We start from the raw sequence: 23,925 nt of genomic DNA on the forward strand, positions 1-23,925 counted from the left end.
GAGGTCACCACCTTCATCTTTGCTTTCCTCTATTTTCCCAGGTTTTCCTTGACTTGGCCAAAGAGCAGGAGAAGGACGACTATGACCAGGATGCCATGTTCAAATGGACGCCCCTAAAGACTGAGAGCATTTGACAAACCATCAGGACATGCTAAGACTTGTAGTACCATCACAGCTGAACAGCCCCAGGGTGCAAAAGGGGACTGTGTAGCCATATATGTCGGGAGATGTAAAGGGTTAAAGGAAACCTGTCACAGTGAAGATACAGTCCAACCTGCAGACAGCATGTTATAGACTTTTTGAGCTTAGATTTCCAACTACTCTCGGTCCTATTGAGTTCCTTGTAAAAAAAAAAAACTGTCTCTGCACGTAGTGGAAGTCTCACGTCCCCTGAATGCCATCTTATACACGGGAAACAAACGCCCAGTGGTAACTTCAGGGTGACCTACCTCGCCCAACGTACGTTTCACACTCAGGCGTCTTCAGTTCTGGGTAAAGCCACCTGAGTGCGAAACACATGCTCAGTAAGGCATTGAGAAAACTATTGCAGAGAAGATCAGAAGGATCTGAGTTTACATTGATTTATAGTTTTAGTGGAAAAGATTTAAATCCCTGCACATTTTGGGATTAGGAGTCCAGTGGGTGGAATAGGCAGGGATTTACATGAATAAATGACATGTTCCACTATTTCTTTATACACACAACCATATATCAATCTGCACAGCTCCTCCAGCTCTACAATATGTGTCTGGCAGATTGAACTTCATGTTTAACATCACAGGTACCCTGTGTATACATAAAGAGGATCACTACAATTTCATTCAGGCATCGGGAACACCCAAATGGAAATCACTCCACGATCGCCAGGTCTAACACCCTGTGACTTTTTTCTGTGGGGCTGCATCAAGGACTCAGGATCTAAACAACCTGAGACAACTTATCACTGAAACAGAGGAGTCCATACCCTAGGAAATACTGGAGGCATCTGGACAGAACTGGACTACCACCTAGATATCTGCTGTGCCACCAATGGAAAACATTGAGAACATCTGTAGTGTACACATAAAACTTCGGTATATAGAGCTTCTTCTCATGTTTATAAATTTGTGTCATCTTCTCTCGGTTATGAATCACCAGACAATAATTCTGTACCATCCTTTCAAATCCCCCTGGATTATTAACTGTTACATTGTATCCTCTTATCACATTATACATTGTATCTTCTCATTACATTGTATCCTCTCATCACATTATACATTGTATCTTCTCATTACATTGTATCCTCTCATCACATTATACATTGTATCTTCTCATTATATTGTATCCTCTCATAACATTATACATTGTATCTTCTCATTACAGTGTATCCTCATCACATTATACATTGTATCTTCTCATTACAGTGTATCCTCTCATCACATTATACATTGTATCTTATCATTACAGTGTATCCTCTCATAACATTATACATTGTATCTTCTCATTACATTGTCTCCTCTCATAACATTATACATTGTATCTTCTCATTACAGTGTATCCTCTCATAACATTATACATTGTATCTTCTCATTATATTGTATCCTCTCATAACATTATACATTGTATCTTCTCATTACAGTGCCTCCTCTCATAACATTATACATTGTATCTTCTCATTACAGTGTATCCTCATCACATTATACATTGTATCTTCTCATTACATTGTCTCCTCTCATCACATTATACATTGTATCTTCTCATTACATTGTATCCTCTCATAACATTATACATTGTATCTTCTCATTACATTGTCTCCTCTCATAACATTATACATTGTATCTTCTCATTACATTGTATCCTCTCATAACATTATACATTGTATCTTCTCATTACATTATACATTGTATCTTCTCATTACATTGTATCCTCTCATAACATTATACATTGTATCTTCTCATTACATTATACATTGTATCTTCTCATTACATTGTCTCCTCTCATCACATTATACATTGTATCTTCTCATTACATTGTATCCTCTCATAACATTATACATTGTATCTTCTCATTACATTGTATCCTCTCATAACATTATACATTGTATCCTCTCATTACATTATACATTGTATCTTCTCATTACATTATACATTGTATCTTCTCATTACATTGTCTCCTCTCATAACATTATACATTGTATCTTCTCATTACAGTGTATCCTCTCATAACATTATACATTGTATCTTCTCATTACATTGTCTCCTCTCATAACATTATACATTGTATCTTCTCATTACATTGTATCTTCTCATTACATTATACATTGTATCTTCTCATTACATTGTCTCCTCTCATAACATTATACATTGTATCTTCTCATTACAGTGTATCCTCTCATAACATTATACATTGTATCTTCTCATTACATTGTCTCCTCTCATAACATTATACATTGTATCTTCTCATTACATTGTATCCTCTCATAACATTATACATTGTATCTTCTCATTACAGTGTATCCTCTCATAACATTATACATTGTATCTTCTCATTACATTGTATCCTCTCATAACATTATACATTGTATCTTCTCATTACAGTGTATCCTCTCATCACATTATACATTGTATCTTCTCATTACAGTGTATCCTCTCATAACATTATACATTGTATCCTCTCATTACATTGTATCCTCTCATAACATTATACATTGTATCTTCTCATTACAGTGTATCCTCTCATCACATTATACATTGTATCTTCTCATTACAGTGTATCCTCTCATAACATTATACATTGTATCTTCTCATTACAGTGTATCCTCATCACATTATACATTGTATCTTCTCATCACATTGTATCCTCTCATCACATTATACATTGTATCTTCTCATTACATTGTATCCTCTCATAACATTATACATTGTATCTTCTCATCACATTGTATCCTCTCATCACATTATACATTGTATCTTCTCATTACATTGTCTCCTCTCATAACATTATACATTGTATCTTCTCATTACATTGTATCCTCTCATAACATTATACATTGTATCTTCTCATTACAGTGTATCCTCTCATCACATTATACATTGTATCTTCTCATTACATTGTATCCTCTCATAACATTATACATTGTATCTTCTCATTACATTGTATCCTCTCATCACATTATACATTGTATCTTCTCATTACATTGTATCCTCTCATAACATTATACATTGTATCTTCTCATTACATTGTATCCTCTCATCACATTATACATTGTATCTTCTCATTACATTGTATCCTCTCATAACATTATACATTGTATCTTCTCATTACAGTGTATCCTTTCATAACATTATACATTGTATCCTCTCATAACATTATACATTGTATCTTCTCATTACAGTGTCTCCTCTCATAACATTATACATTGTATCTTCTCATTACAGTGTATCCTTTCATAACATTATACATTGTATCTTCTCATTACATTGTCTCCTCTCATAATATCATACATTTTCTCTTTGTTACATTATACATTGTATCTTCTCATTACATTGTATCCTCTCATCACATTATACATTGTATCTTCTCATTACATTGTATCCTCTCATAACATTATACATTGTATCTTCTCATTACATTGTATCCTCTCATCACATTATACATTGTATCTTCTCATTACATTGTATCCTCTCATAACATTATACATTGTATCTTCTCATTACATTGTATCCTCTCATAACATTATACATTGTATCTTCTCATTACATTATACATTGTATCTTCTCATTACATTGTATCCTCTCATAACATTATACATTGTATCTTCTCATTACAGTGTATCCTCTCATAACATTATACATTGTATCTTCTCATTACAGTGCCTCCTCTCATAACATTATACATTGTATCTTCTCATTACATTGTCTCCTCTTATAATATCATACATTTTCTCTTTGTTACATTATACATAGTATCATCTCATAACACTTTATCTTCTCATTACATTATATCATCTCTTTACATTGTATCTTTTTTCATTACATTATACATCATATCATCACTTTACACTATACATTATATATTGTTACATTATAAATTGTACCTCCTCAATACACTATAAATTGTATCATCCTGATGATGCATCTTTTGTGTTACTTTTGTTTATTACAATGATTTTGAGCCGTTTGCCTGCACTTAGAGAAATGCTGTTATCCTAAAATGACTTTTTGTAATCACATTATCATGATAAGTGCTCAGCACGGAGGGGGGGGGGGGGGGGGGGGTATCAAATGAAAGCTGGGTCTTTGCCATCTTACAGTAGTTTTTTGTGGAGTCTGTTTATATCAGACGTCATAAATGCTGCATGGTGCCCACAGGAGTGTGCTGGGTGAGCTGCTGTGACTGGTGGAGGAGGTGCATGTGCTGTGCGGGCGCTGAATGATTGGACTGAGCACTGGGCACAGCTGAACAGATAAGAGGAGGGGGGATGAGATCTGATACGCAAAGCTAATGGGAATGATAAAAACTCATCGCCTGCAGTCCACACCCAAACAGAACCATCGTCACCTCAGCGTCGTCCCACAGGTTGTCCTGACTCTCGGGATTATCTCCAGGTCGGTATCTTTGTTATTCTACTTTATTCTGATAAACAAGTGCATGGTGTCTTCTATAAATAAAGCTTCAGCATTCTACAGCCTTCCATAGACTTTGGTGACAGTGAACTGAAACATTCAGAACTGAAAACCCCCCAAATCCAGGGAACAGTGAGTGACTCGTACAGTCTCTTAGAGAGTGCAGATGTTTTCACGATGACTGTCGGATGACTGCCGATGGGACCCGAGTGTGGCTGGACTACGCTGGGCTGGATTCACTCTGTTTTTGCCATGAGTTTTGATGATTTTTTATGAAATGACAGCCCCCCCCCCCACAAATCAAGGGAGAAAAGCTAGATTGGTGTGAGCAAAGGGGTCTCCAGACTGTGGTTCATAACTACAATTGTCAACATGTCCAGGCAACCAATGGCTGTTCAAGCATGATGGCAGTTGTTGTTTTGCAACATCTGGAGGGCTACAGTTTGGAGACCACTTCTGTGATATATAAGGTGTGTAGCTTTCATGTGTGATCACAAAGTCATTTATGTTATATCAGTGATGTCATAGAGGGGGCTGGGCTGTGATCACATGTCATTATATTACTATTATATGATATCAGTGATGTCATACAGGGGGCAGGGCTGTGATCACATGTCATTATATTACTATTATATTATATCAGTGATGTCATACAGGGGGCAGGGCTGTGATCACATGTCATTATATTACTATTATATTATATCAGTGATGTCATACAGGGGGCGGGGCTATGACCACATGTCAATATATTACTATTATATCAGTGATGTCATACAGGAGACAGGGCTGTGACCATATGACATTATATTACTATTATATCAGTGATGTCATACAGGGGGCGGCGCTGTGATTACAGTGTCATTATATTACTATTATATCAGTGATGTCATACAGAGGTGGGGCTGTGATCACAGTGTCATTATATCACTATTATATCAGTGATGTCATACGGGAGGGCTGTGATCACATGTCATTATATTATATCAGTGATGTCATACAGGGGGCGGGGCTGTGATCACATGTCATTATATTACTATTACATTATATTATATCAGTGATGTCATACAGGAGGCGGGGCTGTGATCACGTCATTATATGACTATTATATTATATCAGTGATGTCATACAGGGGGCGTGGCTGTGATCACATGACATTATATTACTATTATATTATATCAGTGATGTCATACGGGGGCTGGGCTGTGATCACATGTCATTGTATTACTATTATATTATATCAGTGATGTCATACGGGGGCGGGGCTGTGATCACATGTCATTATATTACTATTATATTGTATCAGTGATGTCATACAGGGGGCGGGGCTGTGATCACATGTCATTATATTACTATTATATCAGTGATGTCATACACGGGGTGGGGCTGTAATCCTAGTGTCATTACATTACTAACATATCAGTGATGTCATACAGGAGACGGTGCTGTAACTACCTCTCAGACATGACATATAGGGGGTTATCTGTGTTATGGGCAGAGTTATCCTTTGATGTGTTTTTTTTTTTAGATGATCGGGGAGAAGCGAAGAGACACCAGCCTGTGGCTGCAGACAGTCACTCTTCTACGGAAGAACATTCTTCTGTTATGGAGGAGGAAATGTTACACTGTTTTGGCAAGTTGTCACCTACATGATCATACTGTCTCTGAGCCGACGTCAATGTGTTTGGTGTTACAGCTAATGATATTAGTTTTGGTGACTTTTCTCAGGAGTGGCTCTATCACCTGCTGTTCGTGCTGCTGTTGTTCTGTATCACCTTCATATACAGTATCTCAGCCAGAACTGAGCTCAGGGAGGCCGAGGACCTCGGGCGACTGGATGAATTTGACAAAAAAGATTTCATAGTCGGCTATGTCCCATCTACACCAGCGGTGCAGGAAATTATGCAGAAAGTTAACGAAAGCATTAAAATTCTAGGTAAATGAATGAGAATGTGTTTAATCTGTTCCAGATTTTCATATAGGTGGAGGAACATCCGCATGAGTGGACAACTCTGTCCCAGGGCATTTCATGCAATTCTAGAAAGAGAATAGCCAGATGTTTCCTCTTCTAGAGCAGAACAGAGACATGTATGGTCTACTGTAGGACAGCAGGATAATGTTTGTGGACTGTTCAAGAACAGGAGTTAACAAGGACAGCATCTACAGTAAAGAATAGCCTGATGCGGACAAGCATTCATCAGGGTGTGGACAATTTCACAATAGAGAAGAGTCAAGGCACAGAGCATCACAGAGTAGACAAGAACATCTATACAATTGTGACAGATGTGGAGCACCTAGAATAGTGCAATAACATAGACATCTCCTAAATCTAAAGAGTTGCAGATATGGTGTCCCCTAGAATGGTGCACAATCATTTTATGGAAATAACAGGACAGAAAAAACTGGGCCACCTATAGAAAGGGATAGAGACAGGCAGAGTCTCTTAGGAGAGATGCCTCTAGAACAGAAAAGATATAGGCACAGATGCCTCTAGAACAGAAAAGATATAGGCACTGATGCCTCTAGAACAGAAAAGATATATGCACTGATGCCTCTAGAACAGAAAGGATATAGGCACTGATGCCTCTAGAACAGAAAGGATATAGGCACTGATGCCTCTAGAACAGAAAAGATATATGCACTGATGCCTCTAGAACAGAAAGGATATAGGCACTGATGCCTCTAGAACAGAAAGGATATAGGCACTGATGCCTCTAGAACAGAAAGGATATAGGCACTGATGCCTCTAGAACAGAAAAGATATAGGCACTGATGCCTCTAGAACAGAAAGGATATAGGCACTGATGCCTCTAGAACAGAAAGGATATAGGCACTGATGCCTCTAGAACAGAAATGATATAGGCACTGATGCCTCTAGAACAGAAAAGATATAGGCACTGATGCCTCTAGAACATAAAAGATATAGGCACTGATGCCTCTAGAACAGAAAGGATATAGGCACTTATGCCTCTAGAACAGACAAGATATAGGCACTGATGCTTCTAGAACAGAAAAGATATAGGCACTGACGCCTCTAGAACAGAAAAGATATAGGCACTGATGCCTCTAGAACAGAAAGGATATAGGCACTGATGCCTCTAGAACAGAAAGGATATAGGCACTGATGCCTCTAGAACAGAAAAGATATAGGCACTGATGCCTCTAGAACAGAAAAGATATATGCACTGATGCCTCTAGAACAGAAAGGATATAGGCACTGATGCCTCTAGAACAGAAAGGAAATAGGCACTGATGCCTCTAGAACAGAAAAGATATAGGCACAGATGCCTCTAGAACAGACAAGATATAGGCACTGATGCTTCTAGAACAGAAAAGATATAGGCACTTAAGCCTCTAGAACAGAAAATATATAGGCACTGATGCCTCTAGAACAGAAAAGATATAGGCACGGATGCCTCTAGAACAGAAAAGATATAGGCACTGATGCCTCTAGAACAAAAAATATATAGGCACTGATGCCTCTAGAACAGAAAAGATATAGGCACTGATGCCTCTAGAACAGAAAAGATATAGGCACTGATGCCTCTAGAACAGAAAGGATATAGGCACTGATGCCTCTAGAACAGAAAGGATATAGGCACTGATGCCTCTAGAACAGAAAGGATATAGGCACTGATGCCTCTAGAATAGAAAGGATATAGGCACTGATGCCTCTAGAACAGAAAATATATAGGCACTGATGCCTCTAGAACAGAAAAGATATAGGCACGGATGCCTCTAGAACAGAAAAGATATAGGCACTGATGCCTCTAGAACAGAAAAGATCTAGGCACTGATGCCTCTAGAGCAGAAAAGATATAGGCACTGATGCCTCTAGAACAAAAAAGATATAGGCACTGATGCCTCTAGAACAGAAAAGATATAGGCACTGATGCCTCTAGAACAGAAAAGATATAGGCACTGATGCCTCTAGAACAGAAAGGATATAGGCACTGATGCCTCTAGAACAGAAAGGATATAGGCACTGATGCCTCTAGAATAGAAAGGATATAGGCACTGATGCCTCTAGAACAGAAAAGATATAGGCACTGATGCCTTTAGAACAGGAAAGAGACAAGCACTGACGCCTCTAGAACAGGAGAGAGAAAGGCACTTACACCTTTAGAACAGGAAAGAGAAAGGCACTGACGCCACTAGAACAAGAAAGAGACAAGCACTGACGCCTCTAGAACAGGAAAGATATAGGCACTAACCCCTCTAGAACAGGAGAGAGAAAGGCACTGACACCAACAGAAAAAATATATATGTTGTCCCTACCAGGGACTGAGGTGCCTTCTAAAATGTAACTTTTAATAGTATATTTTAAAAATACCGATCCACAAACAAAAAGTAGTAAATAATAATAGTAAATCTTCAAGAAGTGATATTATCACACTGTTGCGACTTTTGAGACAAATAACGCGGTAGGTATAGCACCAGTGGTTAGGTACACACCATGCTATAATATTGTAATCCTAGATATGATGTTGACACTATCACATATAGTATTCAAACAATATTTATCAATATATTTTCCCTTCTCCCTAAGAGGTGCTATACCTACCGCGTTATTTGTCTCAAAAGTCGCAACAGTGTGATAATATCACTTCTTGAAGATTTACTATTATTATTTACTACTTTTTGTTTGTGGATCGGTATTTTTAAAATACACTATTAAAAGTTACATTTTAGAAGACACCTCAGTCCCTGGTAGGGACAACATATATATTTTTTCTTGATCTATTGCCGAGAGGTATTATGTACTAAACCTGGGTATATGTATGGCCAAACTTTTCATACACTAATATTTCCTCCCCTACTGACACCAACAGGAAAGAGACAAGCACTGATGCCTCTAGAACAGGAGAGGGAAAGGCACTGACACCAACAGGAAAGAGACAAGCACTGACGCCTCTAGAACAGGAGAGGGAAAGGCACTGACACCAACAGGAAAGAGACAAGCACTGATGCCTCTAGAACAGGAGAGGGAAAGGCACTGACACCAACAGGAAAGAGACAAGCACTGATGCCTCTAGAACAGGAGAGGGAAAGGCACTGACGCCAACAGGAAAGAGACAAGCACTGATGCCTCTAGAACAGGAGAGGGAAAGGCACTGACACCAACAGGAAAGAGACAAGCACTGATGCCTCTAGAACAGGAGAGGGAAAGGCACTGACACCAACAGGAAAGAGACAAGCACTGATGCCTCTAGAACAGGAGAGGGAAAGGCACAGACACCAACAGGAAAGAGACAAGCACTGACGCCTCTAGAACAGGAGAGGGAAAGGCACTGACGCCAACAGGAAAGAGACAAGCACTGACGCCTCTAGAACAGGAGAGGGAAAGGCACTGACGCCAACAGGAAAGAGACAAGCACTGATGCCTCTAGAACAGGAGAGGGAAAGGCACTGACACCAACAGGAAAGAGACAAGCACTGATGCCTCTAGAACAGGAGAGGGAAAGGCACTGACACCAACAGGAAAGAGACAAGCACTGATGCCTCTAGAACAGGAGAGGGAAAGGCACTGACACCAACAGGAAAGAGACAAGCACTGATGCCTCTAGAACAGGAGAGGGAAAGGCACTGACGCCAACAGGAAAGAGACAAGCACTGATGCCTCTAGAACAGGAGAGGGAAAGGCACTGACACCAACAGGAAAGAGACAAGCACTGATGCCTCTAGAACAGGAGAGGGAAAGGCACTGACGCCAACAGGAAAGAGACAAGCACTGATGCCTCTAGAACAGGAGAGGGAAAGGCACTGACACCAACAGGAAAGAGACAAGCACTGACGCCTCTAGAACAGGAGAGGGAAAGGCACTGACACCAACAGGAAAGAGACAAGCACTGACGCCTCTAGAACAGGAGAGGGAAAGGCACTGACACCAACAGGAAAGAGACAAGCACTGACGCCTCTAGAACAGGAGAGGGAAAGGCACTGACACCAACAGGAAAGAGACAAGCACTGACGCCTCTAGAACAGGAGAGGGAAAGGCACTGACGCCAACAGGAAAGAGACAAGCACTGATGCCTCTAGAACAGGAGAGGGAAAGGCACTGACACCAACAGGAAAGAGACAAGCACTGATGCCTCTAGAACAGGAGAGGGAAAGGCACTGACACCAACAGGAAAGAGACAAGCACTGATGCCTCTAGAACAGGAGAGAGAAAGGCACTGACACCAACAGGAAAGAGACAAGCACTGATGCCTCTAGAACAGGAGAGGGAAAGGCACTGACACCAACAGGAAAGAGACAAGCACTGATGCCTCTAGAACAGGAGAGGGAAAGGCACAGACACCAACAGGAAAGAGACAAGCACTGACGCCTCTAGAACAGGAGAGGGAAAGGCACTGACACCAACAGGAAAGAGACAAGCACTGACGCCTCTAGAACAGGAGAGGGAAAGGCACTGACGCCAACAGGAAAGAGACAAGCACTGACGCCTCTAGAACAGGAGAGGGAAAGGCACTGACGCCAACAGGAAAGAGACAAGCACTGATGCCTCTAGAACAGGAGAGGGAAAGGCACAGACACCAACAGGAAAGAGACAAGCACTGACGCCTCTAGAACAGGAGAGGGAAAGGCACAGACACCAACAGGAAAGAGACAAGCACTGATGCCTCTAGAACAGGAGAGGGAAAGGCACTGACACCAACAGGAAAGAGACAAGCACTGATGCCTCTAGAACAGGAGAGGGAAAGGCACTGACACCAACAGGAAAGAGACAAGCACTGACGCCTCTAGAACAGGAGAGGGAAAGGCACTGACGCCAACAGGAAAGAGACAAGCACTGACGCCTCTAGAACAGGAGAGGGAAAGGCACTGACGCCAACAGGAAAGAGACAAGCACTGACGCCTCTAGAACAGGAGAGGGAAAGGCACTGACACCAACAGGAAAGAGACAAGCACTGACGCCTCTAGAACAGGAGAGGGAAAGGCACTGACACCAACAGGAAAGAGACAAGCACTGACGCCTCTAGAACAGGAGAGGGAAAGGCACTGACACCAACAAGAAAGAGACAAGCACTGACGCCTCTAGAACAGGAGAGGGAAAGGCACTGACACCAACAGGAAAGAGACAAGCACTGATGCCTCTAGAACAGGAGAGGGAAAGGCACTGACACCAACAGGAAAGAGACAAGCACTGATGCCTCTAGAACAGGAGAGAGAAAGGCACTGACACCAACAGGAAAGAGACAAGCACTGATGCCTCTAGAACAGGAGAGGGAAAGGCACAGACACCAACAGGAAAGAGACAAGCACTGATGCCTCTAGAACAGGAGAGGGAAAGGCACTGACACCAACAGGAAAGAGACAAGCACTGATGCCTCTAGAACAGGAGAGGGAAAGGCACTGACACCAACAGGAAAGAGACAAGCACTGACGCCTCTAGAACAGGAGAGGGAAAGGCACTGACGCCAACAGGAAAGAGACAAGCACTGACGCCTCTAGAACAGGAGAGGGAAAGGCACTGACATCTTTAGAACAAGAAAGAGACAAGCACTGACGCCTCTAGAACAGGAGAGGGAAAGGCACTGACACCAACAGGAAAGAGACAAGCACTGATGCCTCTAGAACAGGAGAGGGAAAGGCACAGACACCAACAGGAAAGAGACAAGCACTGATGCCTCTAGAACAGGAGAGGGAAAGGCACTGACACCAACAGGAAAGAGACAAGCACTGACGCCTCTAGAACAGGAGAGGGAAAGGCACTGACACCAACAGGAAAGAGACAAGCACTGACGCCTCTAGAACAGGAGAGGGAAAGGCACTGACGCCAACAGGAAAGAGACAAGCACTGACGCCTCTAGAACAGGAGAGGGAAAGGCACTGACATCTTTAGAACAAGAAAGAGACAAGCACTGACGCCTCTAGAACAGGAGAGGGAAAGGCACTGACGCCAACAGGAAAGAGACAAGCACTGACGCCTCTAGAACAGGAGAGGGAAAGGCACTGACGCCAACAGGAAAGAGACAAGCACTGACGCCTCTAGAACAGGAGAGGGAAAGGCACTGACACCAACAGGAAAGAGACAAGCACTGATGCCTCTAGAACAGGAGAGGGAAAGGCACAGACACCAACAGGAAAGAGACAAGCACTGATGCCTCTAGAACAGGAGAGGGAAAGGCACTGACACCAACAGGAAAGAGACAAGCACTGACGCCTCTAGAACAGGAGAGGGAAAGGCACTGACACCAACAGGAAAGAGACAAGCACTGACGCCTCTAGAACAGGAGAGGGAAAGGCACAGACACCAACAGGAAAGAGACAAGCACTGACGCCTCTAGAACAGGAGAGGGAAAGGCACTGACGCCAACAGGAAAGAGACAAGCACTGATGCCTCTAGAACAGGAGAGAGAAAGGCACTGACACCAACAGGAAAGAGACAAGCACTGACGCCTCTAGAACAGGAGAGGGAAAGGCACTGACACCAACAGGAAAGAGACAAGCACTGACGCCTCTAGAACAGGAGAGGGAAAGGCACTGACATCTTTAGAACAAGAAAGAGACAAGCACTGACGCCTCTAGAACAGGAGAGGGAAAGGCACTGACGCCAACAGGAAAGAGACAAGCACTGACGCCTCTAGAACAGGAGAGGGAAAGGCACTGACACCAACAGGAAAGAGACAAGCACTGACGCCTCTAGAACAGGAGAGGGAAAGGCACTGACACCTTTAGAACAAGAAAGAGACAAGCACTGACGCCTCTAGAACAGGAGAGGGAAAGGCACTGACGCCAACAGGAAAGAGACAAGCACTGACGCCTCTAGAACAGGAGAGGGAAAGGCACTGACGCCAACAGGAAAGAGACAAGCACTGACGCCTCTAGAACAGGAGAGGGAAAGGCACTGACACCTTTAGAACAAGAAAGAGACAAGCACTGACGCCTCTAGAACAGGAGAGGGAAAGGCACTGACACCTTTAGAACAAGAAAGAGACAAGCACTGATGCCTCTAGAACAGGAGAGGGAAAGGCACTGACACCTCTAGAACAGGAAAGACATAGGCAATAACCCCTCTAGAACAGGAGAGAGAAAGGCACTGACGCCAACAGGAAAGAGACAAGCACTGACGCCTCTAGAACAGGAGAGGGAAAGGCACTGACACCTTTAGAACAAGAAAAGAGACAAGCACTGACGCCTCTAGAACAGGAGAGGGAAAGGCACTGACGCCAACAGGAAAGAGACAAGTACTGACGCCTCTAGAACAGAAGAGGGAAAGGCACTGACACCAACAGGAAAGAGACAAGCACTGACGCCTCTAGAACAGGAGAGGGAAAGGCACTGACGCCAACAGGAAAGAGACAAGCACTGACGCCTCTAGAACAGGAGAGGGAAAGGCACTGACATCTTTAGAACAAGAAAGAGACAAGCACTGACGCCTCTAGAACAGGAGAGGGAAAGGCACTGACACCAACAGGAAAGAGACAAGCACTGATGCCTCTAGAACAGGAGAGGGAAAGGCACAGACACCAACAGGAAAGAGACAAGCACTGATGCCTCTAGAACAGGAGAGGGAAAGGCACTGACACCAACAGGAAAGAGACAAGCACTGACGCCTCTAGAACAGGAGAGGGAAAGGCACTGACACCAACAGGAAAGAGACAAGCACTGACGCCTCTAGAACAGGAGAGGGAAAGGCACAGACACCAACAGGAAAGAGACAAGCACTGACGCCTCTAGAACAGGAGAGGGAAAGGCACTGACGCCAACAGGAAAGAGACAAGCACTGATGCCTCTAGAACAGGAGAGAGAAAGGCACTGACACCAACAGGAAAGAGACAAGCACTGACGCCTCTAGAACAGGAGAGGGAAAGGCACTGACACCAACAGGAAAGAGACAAGCACTGACGCCTCTAGAACAGGAGAGGGAAAGGCACTGACATCTTTAGAACAAGAAAGAGACAAGCACTGACGCCTCTAGAACAGGAGAGGGAAAGGCACTGACGCCAACAGGAAAGAGACAAGCACTGACGCCTCTAGAACAGGAGAGGGAAAGGCACTGACACCAACAGGAAAGAGACAAGCACTGACGCCTCTAGAACAGGAGAGGGAAAGGCACTGACACCTTTAGAACAAGAAAGAGACAAGCACTGACGCCTCTAGAACAGGAGAGGGAAAGGCACTGACGCCAACAGGAAAGAGACAAGCACTGACGCCTCTAGAACAGGAGAGGGAAAGGCACTGACGCCAACAGGAAAGAGACAAGCACTGACGCCTCTAGAACAGGAGAGGGAAAGGCACTGACACCTTTAGAACAAGAAAGAGACAAGCACTGACGCCTCTAGAACAGGAGAGGGAAAGGCACTGACACCTTTAGAACAAGAAAGAGACAAGCACTGATGCCTCTAGAACAGGAGAGGGAAAGGCACTGACACCTCTAGAACAGGAAAGACATAGGCAATAACCCCTCTAGAACAGGAGAGAGAAAGGCACTGACGCCAACAGGAAAGAGACAAGCACTGACGCCTCTAGAACAGGAGAGGGAAAGGCACTGACACCTTTAGAACAAGAAAGAGACAAGCACTGACGCCTCTAGAACAGGAGAGGGAAAGGCACTGACGCCAACAGGAAAGAGACAAGTACTGACGCCTCTAGAACAGAAGAGGGAAAGGCACTGACACCAACAGGAAAGAGACAAGCACTGACGCCTCTAGAACAGGAGAGGGAAAGGCACTGACGCCAACAGGAAAGAGACAAGTACTGACGCCTCTAGAACAGGAGAGGGAAAGGCACTGACGCCAACAGGAAAGAGACAAGCACTGACGCCTCTAGAACAGGAGAGGGAAAGGCACTGACACCTTTAGAACAAGAAAGAGACAAGCACTGACGCCTCTAGAACAGGAGAGGGAAAGGCACTGACACCTTTAGAACAGGAAAGAGACAAGCACTGACGCCTCTAGAACAGGAGAGGGAAAGGCACTGATGCCTTTAGAACAAGAAAGAGACAAGCACTGACGCCTCTAGAACAGGAAAGATAAAGGCAATGACACATTGTCACATAGGATATAAGAAGGAAAAAAGAACCCCAGAACAAGATATAAATATAAATCCAGAGACCAGGATTGCCTCTTAGATTTTTTTTTTTTTTTTTTTTAAACTAAAAACTCAATCTTTTTACAGAAAGTCTTAACATTCTGACAATTTCCTATTCTAGGACTAACAGTTCAGGAATTTGGCAATGAGGAAGAGATGCAGCAGAACTCCACAGGAGAGACGGTAGTTGTGGTGACATTCGACAATGGATTTAAGTATTCCATCAGGTACAAGAGGGAGGATGCTCCAAACCCAAATGATAAAGGTAAGGGGAAAGCCTCCTCAAGGTGACATAATCTCATTTTAGCATTAGGCGATCACCACACCGTGCATATAGACATCATATAGTTAGTGGCTCTGATAAAAAATGATGGTAATCGCGGACACTTTGCTCAGCTGAAGTATGTAAGTCCCCCCCCCCATTATTCCCTTTTAAGATTAGGCTTTCATCCAATGCATCCTAGTACAATATCCATCTCCTTTATGTGTTTCTTTAGAAACCTGTGAAGATGACTCCAGGCAATGCCTTCCAGCACTGTACTGGACAAAAGGATTTTTACTACTGCAAGCTAGTATTGATGCTGCCATTGTGAAGGTGAGCGCAGAGGCGTCTCTGTATCTTGGTGACCTGGAGGCTTTTATCATGGTTCTGTGCATAGTTGTGTTTCAAGAAAAAATCTGGGTGGAAGCTGCAACAGTGGCTGAAGTTACAGACTACATATGTGGTGGCTGTGGGAGGTGTAGAGGGTTATGCTGAGAGTAGTAGTCCCTGATGAATATGTCACTTGACTTAGTGGTGTACTATATCTTTTTGTCAGTGAAGCTGTTTCCACATAAAAAGCCCAGGAAAGAGACTTCTGACGTCAGTATTCCATAAAACAACTTGTAAACTTTACTGAACTCCTTTCGGAAATCAAGAAAAATACAGTCTCCTTTAAACAACAATGGGTAGTACAACTAGGAGTCAGGAAAATATATATACAGTGATCCCTCAACTTACAATGGTCTCAACATACAATAGTTTCAACTTACAATGGTCTTTTCTGGACCATCGTAAGTTGAAACCAGACTCAACATACAATGCTACAGACAGTCCAGATCTGTGATACCTGCCAATGGCCGGAAGAACCGACAATCAGAATGGGCATTCACTGGTAAAACCCCTGTATTACTGAAGCGTATGGACTGAGAATGTCTGGTAGCGCCCCCTACAGTACAGGTAGGTATTACATGTTCTGTACACTTTACCTGTACCAGGGTTAGCTGCTCCTTTGGACACCAAGTGAGGGTGACTCCATTACTTTTTTAGGACACTGTGTACTGTACAGGACCCTGAAGAAGCTCCTGTCCTCTACATAGACCAGTGTTTCCCAAGCAGGGTGGCCCCAGCTGTTGCAAAACTTCAACTCCCAGCATGCCCGGATAGCCAACGGCTGTCCGGGCATGCTGGGAGTTGTAGTTTTGCAACAGCTGGAGGCTCCCTGCTTGGGAAACACTGACATAGACAGTGATTTACAGCTCCCAGCAGATCTTTCTTACTTTTATATGTAAGAACTTACTTTATCTATATTAGTTATCTACTTATTTTTCTTTAATCCTCACTTTTTCCTATTTTTGGATGACATTTTGGTGCCTTTAGAACCAATTACCAGGTTTCCATAGAGTTATGGTCACAACATACAATGGTTTCAACATACAATGGTCGTCCTGGAACCAATTAATATTGTAACTTGAGGGACCACTGTATATATATATATATATATATATATATATATATATATATATATATATATGTTTGGTCAGTGTCTTTTTAAACAGTGCTTTGATAGCAACTTGGCTGAATTTAAAAAATCTTGAAATACTCTTCGTACATGAAAATGTTTATTTGAGGATATACAGTAGGTGAAGTATTGGACCATTTTTCTCACTAAATATATTTGTTGATAACAACCCAAGTAATCGTAACATACAAAGAAACCAAAACTAATAAGATCAGAAATGATGTGTAATAATGTGAAAGGACACAGGGAAAAGGGATAGAACATATAAAAAATGGAGGTGCAAAAAGGCCTGGAAAGCCAAGACAACAGCTGAAATCAGTAATTAAAAATCAATCCAGCCCCTTGTCAGTGCTATTGGTTATCTCAGCTGGTTCAGTTTCAACTGATGGCTACAAGAAGGTCTTATTGCCGAGGTGTCACACAAGACACATTTCATCATGGGGAAAAGCAAAGAAGATGGAGAAAAGCTGTCTCAAGACCTTCGCAGCCTAATCGTTGTGAAACATAATAATTCTGTAGGGTACAGTCGCATTTCTAAGCTTCTGAATGTTCCAGTGAGCTCTGTTGGGGCCATAAATAGAAGTGGAAAGACAATAATTTTATCATAAATTTGCCTCAACCAGGTGCTCCTCACAAGATTTCGGACAGTGGAGTGAGAAGAATAATCAGGAGAGTTGTCCAAGAGCTAAGGACACTTGTGGAGAGCTTCAAAAAGACCTGGAATTAGCAGGTACTGTTGTTTCATAGAAAACAGTAAATAATGCCCTCCGCCGCAGTGGCCTGTATGGACGCTCATTACACACCGCCATGGCCTGTATGCACGCTCATTACACACCGCCATGGCCTGTATGCACGCTCAATACACACCGCCATGGCCTGTATGCAACACAACATTTGGAAAAGCCGGTGAAATACTGGGAGCATATAGTGCGGTCAGATGAGAGTAGAACGGAACTGTTTGGTGCCATAATACACACCATGTTTGGGGGAGAAATGGCCGCACATCACCCTTAAAACACCAAAAGTGAAGTTTGGAAACTTTACGAAACTTTACTGATGAATGGACAAATTTACTGAGGCATTCCTGACAAAAATCTGCTGCCATCTACCATGATGATGGACACAGGGGGGCGGACATTTCAGGAGGACGATGATCCCAAACACACAGGAAAGGAAAATAAAGCTGCAAGAATTGCCCGGCCAATCACCTGACTTATATCCAATTGAAAATCTCTGGAAAGAATTGAAGATATTTATAGAAGAGGCCCGTAGAACATTCAGGAACACTGTGCGGAAAAATGGGCAAAATCCCCTCAGAGCCCCCATGCAGGAGGCCTATTGAAGCAGTCAGTACCAACAAAGGCTTCTGTATTAAGGTATTTTTCGCCGTATAAGACGCCCTTTTTCTTACCCAAAACGGGGGGGAAGTTAGTGCGTCTTATACGGCGAATACACACCTATCGCGGCGGTCCCTGTGGCCATCAACGGCCGGGACCTGCGCTAATACAGGACATCACCGATCGCGGTGATGCCCTGTATTAACCCTTCAGACACGGCGATCAAAGCTGACTGCAGCGTCTGAAGCGAAAGTGACACTAACCCGGCTGCACCGGGAGGGACCTTCCCTGCCTCCTCGGTGTCTGCTCCGTGCCGGGATCCCCTGCATGGCGGGCGCTCTCCTTCGTCGTCATCACGCACGTCGCTACACAGGAGCGGCGTGCGTAGCGACGTGATGGCGGCGACGGAGGGCGAGGATACCGGGCAGCAGAGACGTTTAGGAGCCACGGGGATACCCCGGGGACACTGCGACAGCGATGGAGGGCGACATCCAGGGCAGCGGTGATGAGCGGTGACGGGCACGGAGCGGCGGGGACACGTGAGTATTACCTCCTATACCAGTGGTCTTCAACCAGCAGACCTCCAGATGTTGCAAAACTACAACTCCTGGCATGCCCGGACAGCCAACGGCTGTCCGGGCATGCCGGGAGTTGTAGTTTTGCAACATCTGGAGGTCTGCTGGTTGAAGATCCCTGTGACCTATACTTTACATTGTATTCTAGATTTTCCTCATTTAAAATTGGGTGCGTCTTATATGCCAGAACGTCCTATAGGCCGAAAAATACGGTAAATTAAATGATTAAATAAATATCAGGAAGCGTCTTCAATACTGTTTCCCCGTGTGATGTCACATTATTTCACATCATTTCTGATCTTACTAGTTTTGGTGTCTTTGTATGGATTCCTTGGGTTGATACCAACATCTGGTAAACAATTTCATGTCAAAAGCACCTGGAAATATATTTAGTGAGAAAAATGGTGACGTGTTCAATACTTATTTCACCCACTGTATGTGCAGGGATGTTCTTAGGTGCCAAACTGCCGGAACTACTTGACAAGGATCCTGAAAGGTTTGTTATTGGTCTAAGGTGCAATATATAGGACTCCACTTTACTCCCTATTTGGCATTCATTTGTGACACGATACTCAGAAAGGCACAACCAGGGAAGTCTCCCTGACATGACAGACAGGCTGGCACTGATCCAACTGTAGGGCAGAAAAAAGATCAGTAAAGACTGAAAGGTGGAGGTCGAGACTGTGAAGGTGCTCGCACAGTGGACTGGAATCACGATTTAGTAACAGTAACCACGGTATAGGTGATCTAGATAGGTGGAGGTGTAGCCATGACTGGATGTCCAACTAGTTTAAAGGGGTACTCTGCCCCTAGACATCTTATCCCCTATCCGGATAGGGGATAAGATGTCAGATCGCAGGGGTCCCGCCGCTGGGGACCCCCGGGATCTACCATGCAGCACCCACCTTTAGCGGCTTCCATCTCGACCACGAGGACGGAGCATAGTGACGTCATGGCTCCGCCCCCATGTTACATCACGCTCCACCCCCTCAATGCAAGTCAAATGAAGGAGCGTGACTATGCTTCATCCCCTGATCGCCAGTAATCAGACCCGGAGCGAACGCGCTCCGGGGACTGATTCTAACAGGATGCAGCGTGGAAGATCACGGGGGTCCCCAGCGGCGGGACCCCTGCAATTAGGCATCTTATCCCCTATCCTTTGGATAGGGGATAAGATGTGTAAGCACCAGAGTACCCCTTTAAAGGGGTACTCCGGTGGAAAACGTTTTTTTTAATCAACTGGTGCCAGAAAATTAAACAGATTTGTAAATTACTTCTATTAAAAATTCTTAATCCTTCCAGTACTTATTAGCATCTGTATACTATAGAGGAAATTCTTTTCTTTTTGGATTTCTTATCGACCACAGTGCTCTCCGCTGACATCTCTGTCCATGTCAGGAACTGTCCAGAGCAGGAGAAAATCCCCATAGCAAACAAATGCTGCTCTGGACAGTTCCTAAAATGGACAGAGGTGTCAGCAGAGAGCAATGTGGTCGTGACAGAAAATAAATCCTAAAAAAAAAATAATTTCCTTTATAGTATACAGACGCTAATAAGTACTGGAAGGATTAAGAATTTTTAATAGGAGTAATTGACAAATCTGTTTAAAGGGGTATTCCAGGAAAAAACTTTTTTTTATATATTAACTGGCACCAGAAAGTTAAACAAATTTGTTAATTACTTCTATTAAAAAAATCTTAATCCTTCCAATAATTATCAGCTGCTGAAGTTGAGTTGTTCTTTTCTGTCTGGCAACAGTGCTCTCTGCTGACATCTTTGCTTGTCTCAGGAACTGCACAGAGTAGAAGAGGTTTGCTATGGGGATTTGCTTCTACCCTGGAAAGTTCCCGAGACAGGTGTCATAAGAGAGGACTAAGACAGAAAAGAACAACTCAACTTCAGCAGCTCATAAGTACTGAAAGGATTAAGATTTTTTAATAGAAGTAATTTTCAAATCTGTTTAACTTTCTGGAGCCAGTTGATATATATAAATACGTTTTTTTTCTGGAATACCCCTTTAACTTTCTGGCACCAGTTGATTTAAAAAAATAAAAAAGGCTTTCCACCAGAGTACCCCTTTAAATTTACCTCTAGGTCTAGGGCTAGGGACTTTCTCCAAGTCACCATTCAGCTGTACAATGAAGTGCAAGAAATATTAACCCTCTAGTTACATCCATGTATGCATGCAGTGAAATACAGAAAGTACATTTTCAATGCAAATAATCGCTTTACATGGTTGGACGACACCAATGATTGGGCGGATAACAGGGTCATAGCTTATTCAGTAAGGATTGTAAAAATCGCAAAGCGGAAGTGGTTTGCCTTTATGAAAGTTCAGTTTGAAAGCCACATTAAGAGAGGGTATGTGTGATGGAAATGATAATGTGGAGTCATTATGGGTAGAAATATATGGAGAGAAAAATAATAAAATACTGATGGGGGTTTGTTATAAGCCGCTAAATATAATGGAAGCAGCAGAAGAGCAAATAGACAAGGCAGCAAATTACAAGGAGGTGGTTATTATGGGGGGGCTCTAACTATCCCAATATAATCTGAGACACTCAGACCTGAGGATAGCTAAAGATAATTGTCACTGTGAGAGGTACATACCTTATGGGAATAACAGGGTCAGGAACAGAAGAAAACCAATGTGGATAATAATGGAAAGGACGCAATAAATGACACAAAAGGCATTTCAGCTACCGTATTTTTCACCGTATAAGACGCACTTTTTCTTCCCCAAAACTGGTGCGTCTTATATGGTGAATACCTGCGGCCATCAATGGCTGGGACCCGCCGCTAATACAGGACATCACCGATCGCAGTGATGCCCTGTATTAACCCTTCTGACGCGGGATCAAAGCTGACCTCCGCGTCTGAAGCGAAAATAACACTAACCCGGCTACTCAGTCGGGCTGTTCGGGACCGCCAGGGTGAAATCACGGCATCCCGAACAGCTTACAGGACACCGGGAGGGACCTTACCTGCCACCTCTGTGTCTGCTCCGTGCCCAGATCCCCTGCGCTCTCTTTCGATGTCATCACGTTGTTGCGCACGCCGTCATCCAATAGGAGCGGTGTGCGTAGCGGCGTGATGACGGCGACGGAGAGCGTGGATCCCGGGGAAGAAGAAGTCCGGAGCGTCAGGGACACCACGGGGACGCGGCGACAGCGATGGAGCAACATCCAGGGTAATTTCTAAAACCTATGGTTCCCGATTCTTGCTGATCCCTACCTACCTGCCAGCAGCGCGGACACTACTTCCCGGTTTCACCTTTCACCTTCACCTATGTTCAACGCCGATGCCTTCGGTGTGGGAGGCCGCAGCAGCACTAATCTCCTTGAAATGCCCTTGTAAGTGTTGTGACTGGATTCTGCACAACCTCTCCAGGTGAGCATGTTTCCTTTATCCACGTACTTCTACTATATGGTGGTGATCCTGCACAAAGAAGCGCTTGTTGTCCATTAGTTTTTGCCCTACTATTCAAGGACTCTATAGCGACAGGGTCTGTTCCCCAGGACTGGCACTTAGCAAATGTGGTGCCAATATTCAAAAAGGGGCCAAAAAGTGACCCGGTAATTATAGGCCTGTTAGTTTAACCTCCATTGTATGCAAATTGTTTGAGGGTTTTCTAAGATATGCTATATTGGAGTACTAAATACCTTATCAGCGTTTATGAGGAGTTGAGCTTAACCCCTTAACGACGCAGGACGTATATTTACGTCCTGCGCCGGCTCCCGCGATATGAAGCGGGATCGCTTCATATCTGAAAGCTGACCGCCGCTTCTAAAGTGAAACTGAAAGTATCCCGGCTGCTCAGTCGGGCTGTTCGGGACCGCCGCGGTGAAATCGCGGCGTCCCGAACAGCTGATCGGACACCGGGAGGGCTCTTACCTGCCTCCCCGGTGTCCGATCGACGAATGACTGCTCCGTGCCTGAGATCCAGGCAGGAGCAGTCAAGCGCCGATAATGCTGATCACAGGCGTGTTAATACACGCCTGTGATCAGGATGAGAGATCAGTGTGTGCAGTGTTATAGGTCCCTATGGGATAATAATGATCAGTATAAGAGATCAGTGTGTGCAGTGTTATAGGTCCCTATGGGACCTATAACACTGCAAAAAAAAAGTAAAAAAAAAGTGTTAATAAAGGTCATTTAACCCCTTCCCTAATAAAAGTTTGAATCACCCCCCTTTTCCCATAAAAAAAATAAAACAGTGTAAAAAAAAAAAAAATAAACATATGTGGTATCGCCGCGTGCGTAAATGTCCGAACTATAAAAATATATCATTAATTAAGCCGTACGGTCAATGGCGTACACGCAAAAAAATTCCAAAGTCCAAAAAAGCGTATTTTGGTAACTTTTTATAACATTAAAAAATGAATAAAAAGTGATCAAAAAGTCCGATCAAAACAAAAATCATACCAATAAGAACTTCAGATCACGGCGCAAAAAATGAGTCCTCATACCGCCCCGTACATGGAAAAATAAAAAAGTTATAGGGGTCAGAAGATGACATTTTTAAACGTATAAATTTTCCTGCATGTAGTCATGATTTTTTCCAGAAGTGCGACAAAATCAAACCTATATAAGT

At 43.4% G+C, this 23,925-nt stretch overlaps 3 protein-coding genes across 7 annotated transcripts in view; 2 read left to right on the forward strand and 1 right to left on the reverse strand.

The window, feature by feature from the left end:
• The window catches only part of LOC130297381 (ABC-type organic anion transporter ABCA8-like), a 91,124-nt gene extending 88,872 nt beyond the window's left edge, over positions 1-2,252 (forward strand). Inside the window, exon 38 of one of the 2 annotated variants that reach the window (XM_056549797.1) lies at positions 42-2,252. In XM_056549797.1, coding sequence (XP_056405772.1) covers positions 42-134 — 93 coding nt within the window. In that variant the 3' untranslated portion in view covers positions 135-2,252. The remainder of the gene's footprint in view (positions 1-41) is intronic. The other variant, XM_056549796.1, reaches the window with a different exon arrangement.
• LOC130297385 (platelet endothelial cell adhesion molecule-like) overlaps positions 1-23,925 on the reverse strand; it is a 385,117-nt gene that overhangs the window by 241,453 nt on the left and 119,739 nt on the right. The window lies entirely within an intron of this gene.
• LOC130297382 (ABC-type organic anion transporter ABCA8-like) overlaps positions 4,407-23,925 on the forward strand; it is a 128,102-nt gene continuing 108,583 nt past the window's right edge. The window contains exons 1-5 of one of the 2 annotated variants that reach the window (XR_008849501.1): positions 4,407-4,586; positions 6,130-6,234; positions 6,330-6,537; positions 15,760-15,903; positions 16,136-16,233. Coding sequence is in view for 1 of the 2 variants with exons in the window: in XM_056549799.1 (XP_056405774.1) it covers positions 6,130-6,234; positions 6,330-6,537; positions 15,760-15,903; positions 16,136-16,233 (555 nt within the window). In the remaining variant the exon portion in view is untranslated. The remainder of the gene's footprint in view (positions 4,587-6,129; positions 6,235-6,329; positions 6,538-15,759; positions 15,904-16,135; positions 16,234-23,925) is intronic. The other variant, XM_056549799.1, reaches the window with a different exon arrangement.

The sequence above is a fragment of the Hyla sarda genome, chromosome 13, assembly GCF_029499605.1.
Source record: "Hyla sarda isolate aHylSar1 chromosome 13, aHylSar1.hap1, whole genome shotgun sequence".
NCBI lineage: Eukaryota > Metazoa > Chordata > Amphibia > Anura > Hylidae > Hyla > Hyla sarda.